This window comes from Sarcophilus harrisii, chromosome 6 (assembly GCF_902635505.1).
Source record: "Sarcophilus harrisii chromosome 6, mSarHar1.11, whole genome shotgun sequence".
NCBI classification, from domain to species: domain Eukaryota; kingdom Metazoa; phylum Chordata; class Mammalia; order Dasyuromorphia; family Dasyuridae; genus Sarcophilus; species Sarcophilus harrisii.
Genome location: NC_045431.1, coordinates 205862162 through 205875708, shown reverse-complemented (window position 1 = coordinate 205875708; position 13547 = coordinate 205862162). Strand labels below are relative to the sequence as shown.

At 41.0% G+C, this 13547-nt stretch overlaps 1 protein-coding gene across 8 annotated transcripts in view; it reads right to left on the bottom strand.

Moving 5' to 3' along the window:
- ARNTL (aryl hydrocarbon receptor nuclear translocator like) overlaps positions 1 to 13547 on the bottom strand; it is a 101547-nt gene that overhangs the window by 4141 nt on the left and 83859 nt on the right. For 7 of the 8 annotated variants that reach the window (XM_031941586.1, XM_031941582.1, XM_031941583.1 and 4 more), the window contains 7 exons: positions 11292 to 11441; positions 10308 to 10554; positions 8948 to 9054; positions 7621 to 7771; positions 4494 to 4582; positions 3778 to 3886; positions 2367 to 2460 (listed from right to left, as the gene is read on the bottom strand). In XM_031941586.1, the coding sequence (XP_031797446.1) occupies positions 2367 to 2460; positions 3778 to 3886; positions 4494 to 4582; positions 7621 to 7771; positions 8948 to 9054; positions 10308 to 10554; positions 11292 to 11441 (947 nt within the window). The remainder of the gene's footprint in view (positions 1 to 2366; positions 2461 to 3777; positions 3887 to 4493; positions 4583 to 7620; positions 7772 to 8947; positions 9055 to 10307; positions 10555 to 11291; positions 11442 to 13547) is intronic. The other variant, XM_031941585.1, reaches the window with a different exon arrangement.

Below are 13547 nucleotides of genomic sequence, written 5' to 3'. Positions count from 1 at the left end.
GGGAGAGAAAGCATGTGGGAGAATATTTGTGTGAAGATCGCTGGAGGACTAAACACAAGGGATTTTGTCTTTGTATATGACAGACCACCTGCATAGAAAAAGGACACAGATGAGGGTGGAGAAAAATTCCAAGCCTGACAAAAAGGTATGATACTGTTGGGGGGAACTAGTGCGTCCATCTCCTGGAACCGGAGCTATTAAGAATTTCTTGACTTAACTCTAATGATGCCATTTACCTCTGAGAGAAAGGAAAATTGGTTACTGGAGTGGAAGTGAAGGGAGCATTAGGAAGAAATTTAAAAGTTTGTGATGGGAAAGCCAGATGTAATGTAATTATGCATCCTAGGTTTTTAAAATGGCAAAGAGAAAGGGATAGGTAGGATCTAATGGAATAAAATTCTTGCCTAATAGGGATTAAAAAAAAACCCAACCCAAGGATGGAATTATGAAAACATGAAGATGAATAATGAGGAAAAGTGGGGTTTTGTCTGAAGAGACTGCTGTGGATTTAAAGTATTCAGTAATTACTGTTTTATACTTTTAAGAGATAATGTATAGAAGATGAAAGCAAGGTCTTTTACAAACAGGATGAATTTCCACAATAGCTATAATTAAGAAGTCAGGAGTGTTAAAGTTCAGAATATACTGAGGCTTCTAGGGCATGCTAAGCATTACCCAAAAGATGGCAGTTTTGTTTGGTTTTGCAAAGTTATATGGGGAGAAAGGAGATCCCACGGAAGAAAAGAGAAAGCAGATTTACACGTACCATGCTTATTTAGGCTGTTTTTTCTGGAACGAAGAATTTTTTGACTAAAAGGACAGGGCAAAAATAGGATTACAGGGAGTTGATAGCCACAAATGAATTTGGAAATAGGAGTTCAAGTTACCTGGTTAAGATGAACTACACTGTTGGATACTACTCTGGTCAGACAATTTATGATTATGTTCATTCTGGGTTAAGAAAGCCAAAAAGTGGCTTCCTAACCCACTGACACTTAGATGTCCAGAGGATCAGAATGATCACAGGATGAAGGACCTTGAGGCTATACCATAGGAGGATGTGGTGAAGGCACCGAGTCTATTTAATCTGGAATAGAGAAGACCTGAAAGTGGAGGAGGGGAGGAAGGTACAGGAATGATAACTGCCTTCAAGTAGTAGAGGAGCTGTCAAATTGGAAGGATCAGACTTGTCCTGCTTAGCACCAGAATGCAGAGATGGAAATGACAGGTACAAGGGGCAAGTTTAGAATTAACTTAAGAATTAAGTTAACTCAACAATTAAGAGAGATTCAAAAGTGAAATGGATGGCCTTAGGAGTCAGTGAGTCCTGTATTACTGTCAGGCAGAGGTGAGATGATCTCACTTGTCAGATGTAATCTAACAGGGATTCTCTTCCAGTTATTCCATGGACTCAATGGCCTCTGAAGTTCCTTCCAACTCATTGGACTCCATAATACTTCTGCTCTGCTCAGTCTTTGGTTCGTATTACTTAATGCAAACTCCACCCGTTTCCTAGAATAGAGTGGTGGGTACATAGATTCATTTAGGATAAGAGAGGTTCTTTTAGTGACTTTTGGGGTATGATAGCTTGGTGACAAGAGGGAACAGTCCATATGCCAGGAGAAATTAGTCATGTGGCTTGTGCTGTGGGTGGCCAACTCCCACATACACTCTGGAAATGCTATTTATACTCTTGGGCTGTTTTTGAGCCCTTTTCTTGGACAGATATGCAAACAGATGAATGGATATATGCTCAGAAAACAGTTTACAAAACAGGGGGGAAATGGCCCGGCAGCTGGCATGGGAAGAGACCTCTTCAAGGAGAGCTCTCGGTGAAGGCTGATTGAGTGGGTCACAGTCTTCAGCTTGGTTCCCTCCTGGAGACAGTGGAAGGTCTGTTTAACATGGAGAAGACGAGATGGAACTAGACGAGAGGAGATAGGCATAGTACTGGTAGTTGTCTTCAAGTAGTTGAATAACTAGTAATTTTGCCACAAAGTACAGGAACATAATTTCACCCTGCTAAACTCAGGAAGAACCAACATTCCAAACTGATTTTCAGGAATATATAGAGTCCCAGAGGTGCAGACGTGCACATGCTGTTGTAAACATGCATACACGACCCCATGTCTGGATATGTGCAACAATTTCTTTAAGCAAATACAGGCATGTGTATGAATGTCTGCTATATGAAAATACATGAGCACAAACGCACACATTGTCTTACAATGCTAAGGATCAAAATAATTCTAGTACTTCCCCCTCAGAAAGCCTTTCTTGTATTATTCAGCAACCTCAGTTCCATACTAACGATCCTGTTCTTTGAGATGTCAGGTTTAGGGAAGTGGAAACCACAGAAGTCTTACCTTTTTGCCTCCTGGGGAGGATGCATCGGGGGGAGGCGTGCTTGTGATGTTCAATGGGCTGGAACCACAGCTAGAGGGTGATGACCCTCTTATCCTATCACAGAAAGGGAAGACTTAAGTGGGAAAGTCATAGAGAGGTTGGGAAAGAAAGAGAGAAGGGATTCAAGCTCTGGTTGGAGAACACTTCCTCTGATGGTAAAGCATTTCAGACATCTTGGGTTTGGTCTTTGGACTTGGACCGCTGTGACAACTACAAATCCGCTCAGAGGGTCAGCTGGTTTCATCCATTGTTGTCCGATGGGCTGGAGAAATCTTTAAGTTATCCTTCCCCTATTCTCGCTCCCCCGATCTCCTTAACCAGAGCCAAAGAGGTAAGTTGTCGGATTCAGTCATTATGCTTGTAAAACCACACTGTTCACTGTAAGATTCAGCTCTGAACCACCATTCTGGTGTGGGGAAGAGCGGGGAGGAAAGGGGTAGGGTGGGTGGCAGTAAGACCCCATGAAAATTACTCCATTGTGTGCATCAGCAAGGACTCGTCCAAAAAGATCCTCCAAGTTCATGGTGATTATGAGCTTAGTACTGAGAGCTTGGTGGTGGTCTTTCCTTTTTGCCATATTTTGTTAATTCAGCTAAGACTCGGGTATTTCACTGTGTTTCTTTTATGAAAACACACCTTAACGAGATGACTAGGACTGTACAACTACCAGGAAACGGTACGCCTTTAGCTGCCTATACAGTTTCTCAAGGGAACCCTGCTAAAATCTCATGGTGAATTCTTCTTAGCCCAGACTCTACCCTCTGTCCTCTTGTTGTTTGCTGTAGCCCAAGTGGCTCAATGACCTACATTTGGGCTTCCTATATTTAGACCCCAACATTCATCACAAAAGGAAAATTTGAGAGCCTTTCCATTCTCCAAGTTCCTAAAGCTTCCTTTCCCATGGAAGCAAGTTTAAATAACGAACTGCTTATCTCCTGAAGCTGGTGCATTAAATTTTAAATTTAGGATCAAATCACTTCATTAAAGAACTGTTACATGCCCCTCCTAACTAATTTTCTTCATGGTGGTCCCTAATATTCTGAACTAGTCTGGTTGGGTTGCATGAATTCTGGAGATCAGAACTCCCTTCCCAGTGAGGGGTTATAGTACACTGTGAAGGGTTCTATCACAAGAACCAACTCTTCTTCCCAACAAAGCAACCCCAAAGCCTGGGATGGAATGAGGTCTGGCACTTAGCTAAATGAGTTCTAAACACTAAAATGCATCTGAGGCATCCCAAATGAATCCTTTTTCATGATGCTTGATGGTTGCAATTTTCTTAGGGATATCTAAGATATGTAACACTGTATTAAGGGCCAATTTCTTCAACTGTTTCATTTTAAGGGAAGCAAATTGTAGGCTGTCACCTACCTATGTATCTCCATGATCTCTTCTGCAATCATTCGACCAATTTTTCCTGCACCAGCTCTTGTTCCACCTGGAATTCCAGGAACAGTAGGATGGCTCCTCTTCTGCCCACCTGTAACAAAGAAAGATAGGAAGGAATAGAGAGTATTCAAGGGAAAGGGGAAGGAATAGGAAAATGCATTTTCCCTTGGAATAACTAACTTCAACAAATAAAAATGGCCTAGTTCTATGACACATTTTAAATGAACACTTGAGAACCTGTATTAAACTATTTTAGTTCAAGATTTCAAAGATCTACAGTTTCACTGGGGTGGTTACATCTATTGGCACAGGTCAATGGCCCCTCTATGATTGTAAATAGTCTTCAAGTCCTGTTGGGGGTGATAGAGAAATTCATCATCTCCAACCAGAGCTTGAATCCCTTCTCTCTTTCCTTCCCAATTCATCATTTCATAGTGGAGGACAAAGGACATGAATAGTTGTATGTGGGAGGGTGATGGTAGTGGTGAAGAAGATTTCTAGGGTCAACAGCTATATTTAATTGCTTAAAAAAGATGCTAGGATCCACAGAAAAATCTAAGCTATAAGGATCCTTTGATACTCCTAGTCTGTTTAAGGAGAATGAAAGTGTCTCCTTTCCCTGCTTCCCTCCCTCCCTCCCCTTAGAATAGAGAATGTGATGTGAGACTAGTCTCAATATCCCCAAAGTACGTAATTACCTTCTCCAGAGGTCAGTATGCTATCCATGCTGTGGGGGGAAGCTGTGAGCTGTGGGAAACTTGGGTCCCCGCTTTCTAGTACGTTGGCTCTGTGAACATCCCAGCAATAAAGTAAAATGAGTCATTCCTGTTTAGAATTTTTTGTCTTTCATCTTAGCAAAATCAATGATCATGGATTTGCCTTACTAATACCTTTAAAAGGCAGAGGAAGCAAAAAAAGGAGTAACTGCTATTCTGGACTTCATTCTCACCCACAAGTAGCTATGGAGGTAGAAATGACAGGAATTTTGGTGGAAACTGACCACAATCTCTTAGAATTGGTACTAGAGAAAAGAAATCCCAGATACTGTAACATGCTCCCCAATTTCAAAAGGTCCATAAAAAAGACAAGTATATATCCATGGTTTTAAATTTTACAGGCAAAGTTAGCCTTGGAGGGATGGGAAGCTCAAGGACTTAAATCTGAAGAGACAAAGAGAAATAATTCCAGTGATGAAGAAAAAGGAGAAGAGCTTAGTGTAAGAGCTGGATACACAGGAAACTCACTGACCAATCTGGATTTTAAAAACATGTACAGAGGGTAGAAGCATGGACTGACTGCTAACAAGATGATGATGTAAACAAAAGCATGGCATGGTCCTAAAAGGATGTCAGGAGTGTTAAAGCTCAGGCCAAAGCTGACTGTTAAAAAAACAAAACAAAACAAAACAAAAATTATCAGGCAAAAGAATGGTATTTAAGAAGGAAGAGGAACACTAATCAGGGTGCCTAGAAGATAATTTAATGTGACAGAAGACAGAACTGCTCCACTCTTAGTTCAGTTCTGTTTTCTTTTTTTCCTCCCAAACCTCTAGGAAGGGTACAACCAAGCAGGAATACCCTGAGGCAGTAAGAGTGCACTTAGATGCCAGTCAGGAAGTCAAGTCCCCAAGCCTGGATGAACCCACTTCAGTGTACTGAAATCACCAGCAGGCAGAATTATTGAGCTACTTGTTAATGCTCTTTGAAAGATCCTAGAAGACTGGAAGAGATGCCACAGGACTAAAGATGGGCAAGTTTCCCATTTTCCAAAAGGGCAAACTAGGTTAGTGAGTTTGACTTCGATTCCTCTTGGCAAAATGTAAAAACGATATCAAGGGGATAATTAATGAACATCTAAAAGGGTAGCAGTGATGAAAAAAGTTGCCTGGCTCTGAAACAAGGTCATGTCAGATAACAATTTTCATTTGTGACAGGGTTCATAAAGTAGTAGAGCAAGGCCATGCTATATAGTTCACTTAGATTTCGGCAAAGCATTTATTTGCTTGTCTTTCATGCTACGCCGCTAGACAAGAAACGGATATGTCTAAGTCTAATGTAATCAAAACTGGTTGAATAGTCAGCTCCAAAGAGGTCTCGAGTGGAGTGTTCAGGGATGAGACCTTGGCCCTCTGCTGGTTGACATTTTAATAAATGACCTGGATAAAGGCACAGAGGGCATGCTAATGACATTTGCAGGTGACACCAAGCTGGGAGGGAGAGCAAATAAGTCTGACGGAATTGGAATCCAAAGTTCTTGATATGCTAGGATATGGAGCTGAACCTACTAAGATGAACTTTAATATGGATAAATGTAAAGTCCTACCCTGAAGTTCAAGAAATCCATTTCAAAAGTATGAGATGCAGGAAGAAGCGGGTTAGGTCGCAGGTCTTGTGAAGCTCTAGAGGTGGAGTCAATCAGTCAACAGTGCCACATGACAGCTGGGTGAGCTGGAGCCAAGAAAGCCAATAAAATCTTAGCCTTCAGCCCTCCTCCGGCATCAGAACCCATCTAGCCAGAGCACAGTGTTCATCTCTGGGCAACACATTTTTAGGAAGTACATTGAATCAGCTACAGAATGTCTTAGTACGGCGACCAGGATGGCCAAGAGTGGAGAAGTTAGGCAGCCCCGAGAAGAGAAGCTTAAAGGCTGGGCAGGAAAGCAAACTTGAGAGCAGCCCTCCTATGTGCCAAGGACCATGTGGGTACAGAGAGATTAGAGCCAAGGGATACAAGCAAAAGAGCTTTATCTAAATCCTGGGGCTGCCTTTTACTACCACTGTGATCCTGGAGAAGGGACTTCATCTTTGTCTCTGAAGGTTTATCAATAAAATTGGGGAGGGGGAGAGGAGTAGATGGAAAAGCCTCTAATATTCCTTCCAGTTTTAAATCAGTGAATCTAAGCCTGACACAGAAGGGTAGGCATAGTGGGTAGAAGTTATAGAAGAATGGATTTAGGGATTGATGTAAGGAAAAACTTCCTGACTACCAGAGCTATTCAACAGTAGAGTGGGCTGCCTTAGATGGTGAGAGATGGCCCCTTCCTTACTAGAGTTCTTCAAGCACAGGATGGATGACCACTTGTCAGGGATGCTGCTGAGATTAGGTATGAATTGAACCAAATTGCCTTTAGTCCTTACTAACATATTCCATGATTCTGCTTTCTGGCCCTTGACAGGTCAGCAAACAAGACATTTTAGGATAGGTTTCTTTATAATGGGTGATATATGTCTTTCAGCTGCTTTTCTCTATGGGTCTTTTTAGTCCAATATCCAGAAGTAGCAGAATCATGGAATCTAATGTTAGCAAGGACTAAAATACCTGGCTTCCATCTACTCCACTGTTTCAAGTCACTAGTTATTATCTTCAAGATAATATTTCAGGTTATATTGCATAGATTTTACCTCTAGTAAATTTATGAAACACAGCTAAAAGTTAGTGCCAACATGAATATTTAAAAAAAAAATTACAGCTTTAGAATAGACCTGTACTGAAGTTAAAAAAAAACAAACACACACACACAGTTTAACATATCTTTATCTTTGTGCTTTAAATGAAGACCAATTTAGTTACCTCCTATTGCATTATACAAATTGGGATAGGGAGGGGAGAGAGAAGGGAGAGCATGAGATGAGACCTGCTTCACAGGGCCTGGAACATAAGAAGTGATGCTGTCTAAATGTTTATTCCCTCTCCCTACTGCCTTTCTTTTCATTCCCACATGAGTTTGGTTGACATCTTGGGGTCCCATCCCAATAAGCAAAGTCAAATCAGGACCATTTTCATTTTCTGAAAAAAGGGCACAGCTGATAAAAAGGGAACACTTACGATACGACGGTGTTGGTTGAGACAATATATTCTACCTCCTTTGTCCAAGGGTTCATGAAACTGAACCAACGACTTCTCAATGTGATGAAAGAACCATCTTTGATTTTAAATTTATAGCAATTAGTTGTAATTTTTTCTCTTGTCTGTAAAACTGAAAATGTAAAGAGAATGTGAACATTGCTGTTTCCTCAACCTGGCATGAAGACAAAATGCCATAAAGATTACTAAGGCAACCAAGGATCGTATGGAATACTGTCATTTGTTAAGTTTATGGCACAAGGCAGTAAAAGCTTCATGGGAGAACTGTGCTCCTTCATCAGCTTTAGAGGACAGTGTTTCCATTAAACCCTAAATCCATGATTACTTCCCAGAATCTACCAAAGCTAAACACCTGTGATCTGCTTTACCTCCATTGGAGGAGGGCAAGGGCAGCACAACCACACCAGAATTCTGGGCCAGGCTGTTTTCCCCTCTCACAAGCTCAGTGACTCCTGTTCCAAATGGGGGATTAGTCTGGATGATGTCCAAGGACAACCTGTGCTTCTGTAAGCCTTTTTTTTTCTGGGACAGTGCAGGCCTGCAGTAGTTATTCTGGACCATTTGAACTGTGGGGCTTCACAGAGGGCGGCAACGGTCTCCCCTGGGTTCTTCAGGCCTCCCACATCCCATCTCATGTCAAGTCAGTGACTCTCTTCATGAGACACTGAGAACATGGCACCAGGAGGCCAACTCTAATCCTATGAACCTGGTAAAGCTGATTAGAGTGGCACAATTATCAGGGGCTACCACAGAACGACAAGCTGCAGTGAGCAAGTCTTAAACTCAAATCCAGCCCCAGACACTTAGTAGGATTTAAATATAGAAAGCCATTTACCCTCCATCTGCCTCAGCTTCCTCATTTGTAAAATGAGAGTATCAGCAGCTCTCTCCCAGCACTGTTGTGAGGATCAAATGAGACTACACCAATGAAATGCCCAGCAGAGGGTGCCTGGCACTGTAGTGTCACTTGGGCATCTAAATGCAGTCAGCATACATGCTAGCTACTGCTATAATTATTAATAATCACATGCCTAGTCTTTCCAGTGTGGCAGGTCCTGTCAGAGCCTGAAGTTCCCAAATGCCCCATTGCAGGGGTCCATGCCCCAGAGAGGGCCTCAGGGAAGGATGAGTGCTGGTACAGGGCTACACAGTCTTGCAAATGGATCCTAGCCTGGGGGTCTTGCTTCCCGAAGTAAATACCTTGTACTGCTTAGAAAACATTTTATCCTGAGAACACATGATCTGATTTTGTTTGTTTCTAGAGTTAAGTCCACAATGGAGAGCTTACCTTGCCTATGACATTCTGCAAGGTGCCCTATGTCATCTTGGTGAAAGTATTCATAACACGAAGTGCCTAGAAGTTCTTGGGGTAAATACGCCAGAATTGCTGTTGCCCTAAAAATGACATTTGGAAAAAGGCAAAGTGAGTTCAGAGGTTGAAATGTCCCCCCCTTCATAGGAGTCTCCTGATGCGAGAGCAGGATGCTGCAGAAATAAAAGCCATGCTGATTTTCCCCAAATAGCTTCATACATAAATGTTTTCTTCAGCTTTAAGCAAGATTTTAAAAGCTCTCGAAGGGCATATAAACAGGAGGAAAGGAAAAGTCTTTAAAATATTTTATTTATTTAAAATATTTTGAGAACATTACAGTGATATTCATACAAGTTTAAAAGACAGATCTTCATAAAGTCCAAATATTGGTCTAAAGATTCAATTTTTTTAGATCTTTGCTAACATTAAATTCAAACACAAATTATATAAATCTTCTCTTGCATCAATCCAATAGCTGTCTTCAGTGGCATAAATCTGCAGGTGAATACTTTCCTAAGCATATAGTAGGAGAAGGAAAAAAGCACTGAAAAGAAATCAAAGGATTTTGGATTTTACAGGCCCTTTTTGGCAGCTGCCTAATAAAGCTTACAAAGAAGCAGCCAGGGGAGTTTAGCTGAGTTGAAGGTCAGCTCCATCCCTAACTCCCTAAATGACTCTGGGCAAGTCACTTTCCCTAATCAGCCCTCAGTTTTCTGCTCTGTAAAGGGCTTGAATTAGATGAATTTCTTAAGAGCCTTTCTAGCTCAGATTTCACTTCAGAATGGTATTTATTACCATTATTTATTCTTTATTTATTATCATTATTATGAGCAAGTATGGGAGATACTAAAACCAAAAAAAAAAAAAAAAAAGTCCCTATTCTCAAGGAGCTTAGTGTATATACTAAGATATAAATAAAATACAAGGATACAAGGTAGGGAGTAGTGGAAGCAAAAAAGAAGAGATCCATATAAAGAACCCTAGGAAAATCTGAGGAGGCAATGCTATGCTTATTGGTTCCAAGGTTCCAAGCTGCTGGGTTTTTCTGAGGTGTGCTAGGAAATACTACAGAAACTACATTTAACTGTAATCATCAAATAAAGTGTCCACATGTATTTATGAATAACACAGAGAAATTATCTAATAATCAGCATTTTTAGTGACTGTTGATGAGTATCATTTTTGAATATCAAAAATCAGCATTACATAAAACTTTTTTTTTTTTCCTAATTTTCCTCATGCTTAGGAAAAGGCAAATGGTTGAATTAGCTTAGTTTTACCAAGTGCATATTTTCTGTCACCATTTTTTACTTCAGTGTTACAAGGAGGTTCTTACCTCTGGTCCACAAAAACAAATTTCCCATCAATTGCATGGCGAGAAACATATTCTGTAGATTTCACCCTGATTTCCCCATTCACTGGCTGTGGAACGACATGAGAATGTAACCGTCCAATTGCTACAAGGCAGCTGAGGTTACAGCCTTCATTATCTGGTTCATTGTCCTCATCCAGGCCCATTTTTGTGGGTGGCCAGCTTTTTAAATATCCAGTGCTATGGATGGTGCAGAAGCTTTTTCGGTCTGCTAGAGAACAAAGACCACAGTTGGTGTCAACACAGCCTTTGGGGCTTAGAAATCGCCTATGTAGTGGTCATCCTTACAGCATTTGGGTCAGGGAAGGAGAATCAAAAGAATTATGTTTCCCTAGGTGCCCTTGCACATCAGGGCCTCATGAGCAAAGAGACTGGTTCTATAGAAGCTCCTGAGGACAGAGCCGAAGAGGAAAAACCCCAGACAGTAAGAGCATTTCCTTTTCTCTGTGTTGGCCCAAGTCCAAACAAACATCAGTTGTTCTGTTACTGCTTCCGGTTCTGGCTCTTTTACCTCATTACAAATAGGGGACATTCCCACCAGCAGGAAGACTCGCTGAATTGCATGAATAAGGAACAAAAAAGAATTCACTTTGTGATTTTTTGTGAAATGTGCTCTGAAAACTAGTCTAGCACAGTAGTAGTAGAGGCTCTTTTGGATACTCCATTTTAAAGCTGATAATTATGGGGCTTGGTCAACACCTCTGAGCCATTCTCTACGTTCCTCACCAATTCCCGTCTTACTAGTCACGTGAAGTACCCACGAATCCCAAGAAGAGCAGAGTAGTGGGTGTCATCATGCCATCTACTGATTTGGCTGATGATAACTGATCCATTAAAATAAGTCTTTTGCTGATAGGAAAACTACCTAAAAAGCTTCACATTCCACTCCATTTCCAAGTGAACATTCCCACCCTGTGTACCATTTCTGAAAAGCTGATCAAATGTTACCTTTTTTCTTTGAACAGGTTGAAGGGAAATCTTTCTCTTCAACTTTAACTGAAGGCCTATTACATTTCATCCTACAGAAGAATGAACGTCTGGCACCAGAACATAATCTTGATGGCCCAGGGGTTATATCTGTCTTAACTGGAAGTCCAGCTGCAAAGAAATACATAAGAATGTAACCACTAGAAAAACGTCATTTACAGAATCACAGAATCTCTGCTTGGGAAGGAATCTTAGGTCCATCTAATCCATTGGCCCCTCCGTGAATTATTGTTTGGAAGGAACACAGAGCAAAACAACAGGTAATGGGGCACACCAAGACTGGCACAAACTCTAAGCTCTCTGGAGTCACTTCTACTTACGCTCCTCTCACTTTTTAATCCTTTGCAATCTGGCTTCCCACCTCACACTCAACTGCAACTGCTCTCGCCAAATCACCAATGATCCCTTGACTGTCAAGTCTGGTTTCTTCTTGATTCTCATCCCTTTCCACCTCTCCATGGCATCTAACACTGAAATCTCTGGATATTTTCTCCCCTCTGAGACTTTGTTCATTGTAGACCTGATTGCTTCATCTCTACTCTCGTGATAACTCAGCACCTATCCTACCTATGGGTATATTCCAAGGCTCTGTCTTAGGTCCACTGTTGTTCTCTATTTTTACTTAGTGACCTCCTCTGTGCCCATGAGTTTAATGATCTCACAGCTACCACCCTAGTTCAGATCCTTAGGATAGCTCTTAGAAACTACTGCAACAGTATTGAATGCAACAGCAATAACTGGATTGCTTCTTCAAGTCTCTCACTACTCCAAATCCATCTTCAATGACCAAAGTAATTTTCCTTAAGAATAGGCCTGACCATGTCACCCTCCTTATTATGAGCTAAGAATTATTTAAGATCTACTATAAAAAATTGGGGCTTCTGAATTTGACATTTAAAATTCTTCCAAATCAAGCCTTTTTCTATTTTTTTTTTTTTTTTAGTCTTTTTACAGATTACTCCTTTCCACACACTCTTGGTATGGCTATCCTACTCTACTTTTCCTTCTTCTATAACTATGCTTTTGTAATGGCTATTCTTTACCTCCCTCTCCCCAGCCAAAAGAAATACAAATGCTTTTATTTATCCTTTCACGATGTCTCTAGAACCTGTCCCGTCTTTCCCCCATGTGGTCACCACCTACTTCAGGCTCGTACATACTACAACTGAAGCTTCTACCTCAACTGAAGCCTCTCCTCACTCCAACCCACTGTACATGTTGCTGCCAAGCTGGTTTTCCTAAAGCATAATATCTGCTCATGTTACTCCATTACTCAACAAATTCCACAGGCTCCTTATTACTTTGAAATCAAATACAAACATCTCTATTTGGCTTTAGAATTATCCATTCAGTCTGACATCTCATTACTCCTCATTAGTCCTCCATTAGCCCGATCTCTCTGAGAGTGGGGACTACCTTCAACTTACCCTATATCCTCAGTATTTAGCACAGGGCCTGCACATAATGCATGCTTACTGAGTGACTGAGTGACATTACTTCTGCCTTCACACATTCTGCTCCAGTCAAGCAGGTTCCAAGCTGGTACTTTTTCTCCTATCTGTGTCTTTGTTCCAACTGTCCCATGGCAGGCACTACACTCCCTTTTTGCCACTGCCCCTTTTTCTAGTGAGGCTTTCCCTGATGCTCTCAGCTGCCTGTCCTCTTCCACTCTTCCCACAAATAACCACATCGGACTACCTTCTACTTATTTTACAAATGCATGCATGCATACACTCAGGGAGGATTTCACTTTTGTCTTTGTTATTTCCAGTACTTCACACAGTTAGTGCCTGAGACATAGCAGATATTTAAATGCTTGTTGATGGACCAAAGAAATAACTTTGGGCAAAACACATAACTTTTTGAAAACAAGAATCCTATTACTTATTCTTTCCTACTGCCAAGACTTGAGAATAAATGCAGGGTGTTTTCTTGTCAACTGGTTTTTAAATAACTTATTTTTGCTTAACACAATCTTCAGAAATATGGAGAATACAAAGAAAGAAAATTCATAACTCTTTGCTCTTAAGGGGCTCACATTCTAGAAAGGACAGTGAAACATGAAAAAAAGGAACTAATAATATGGCGCCACCTTCTAAAAGCAGGCCCTAAAGCCACTCCTTCTCTTGGAGATTCTCTTTCCTTTATTCCATCTACATCATCCATACATGGTTGTCTGCCTATAGTCTTCCCCATTAGACCGTGGAACTGTTTGAG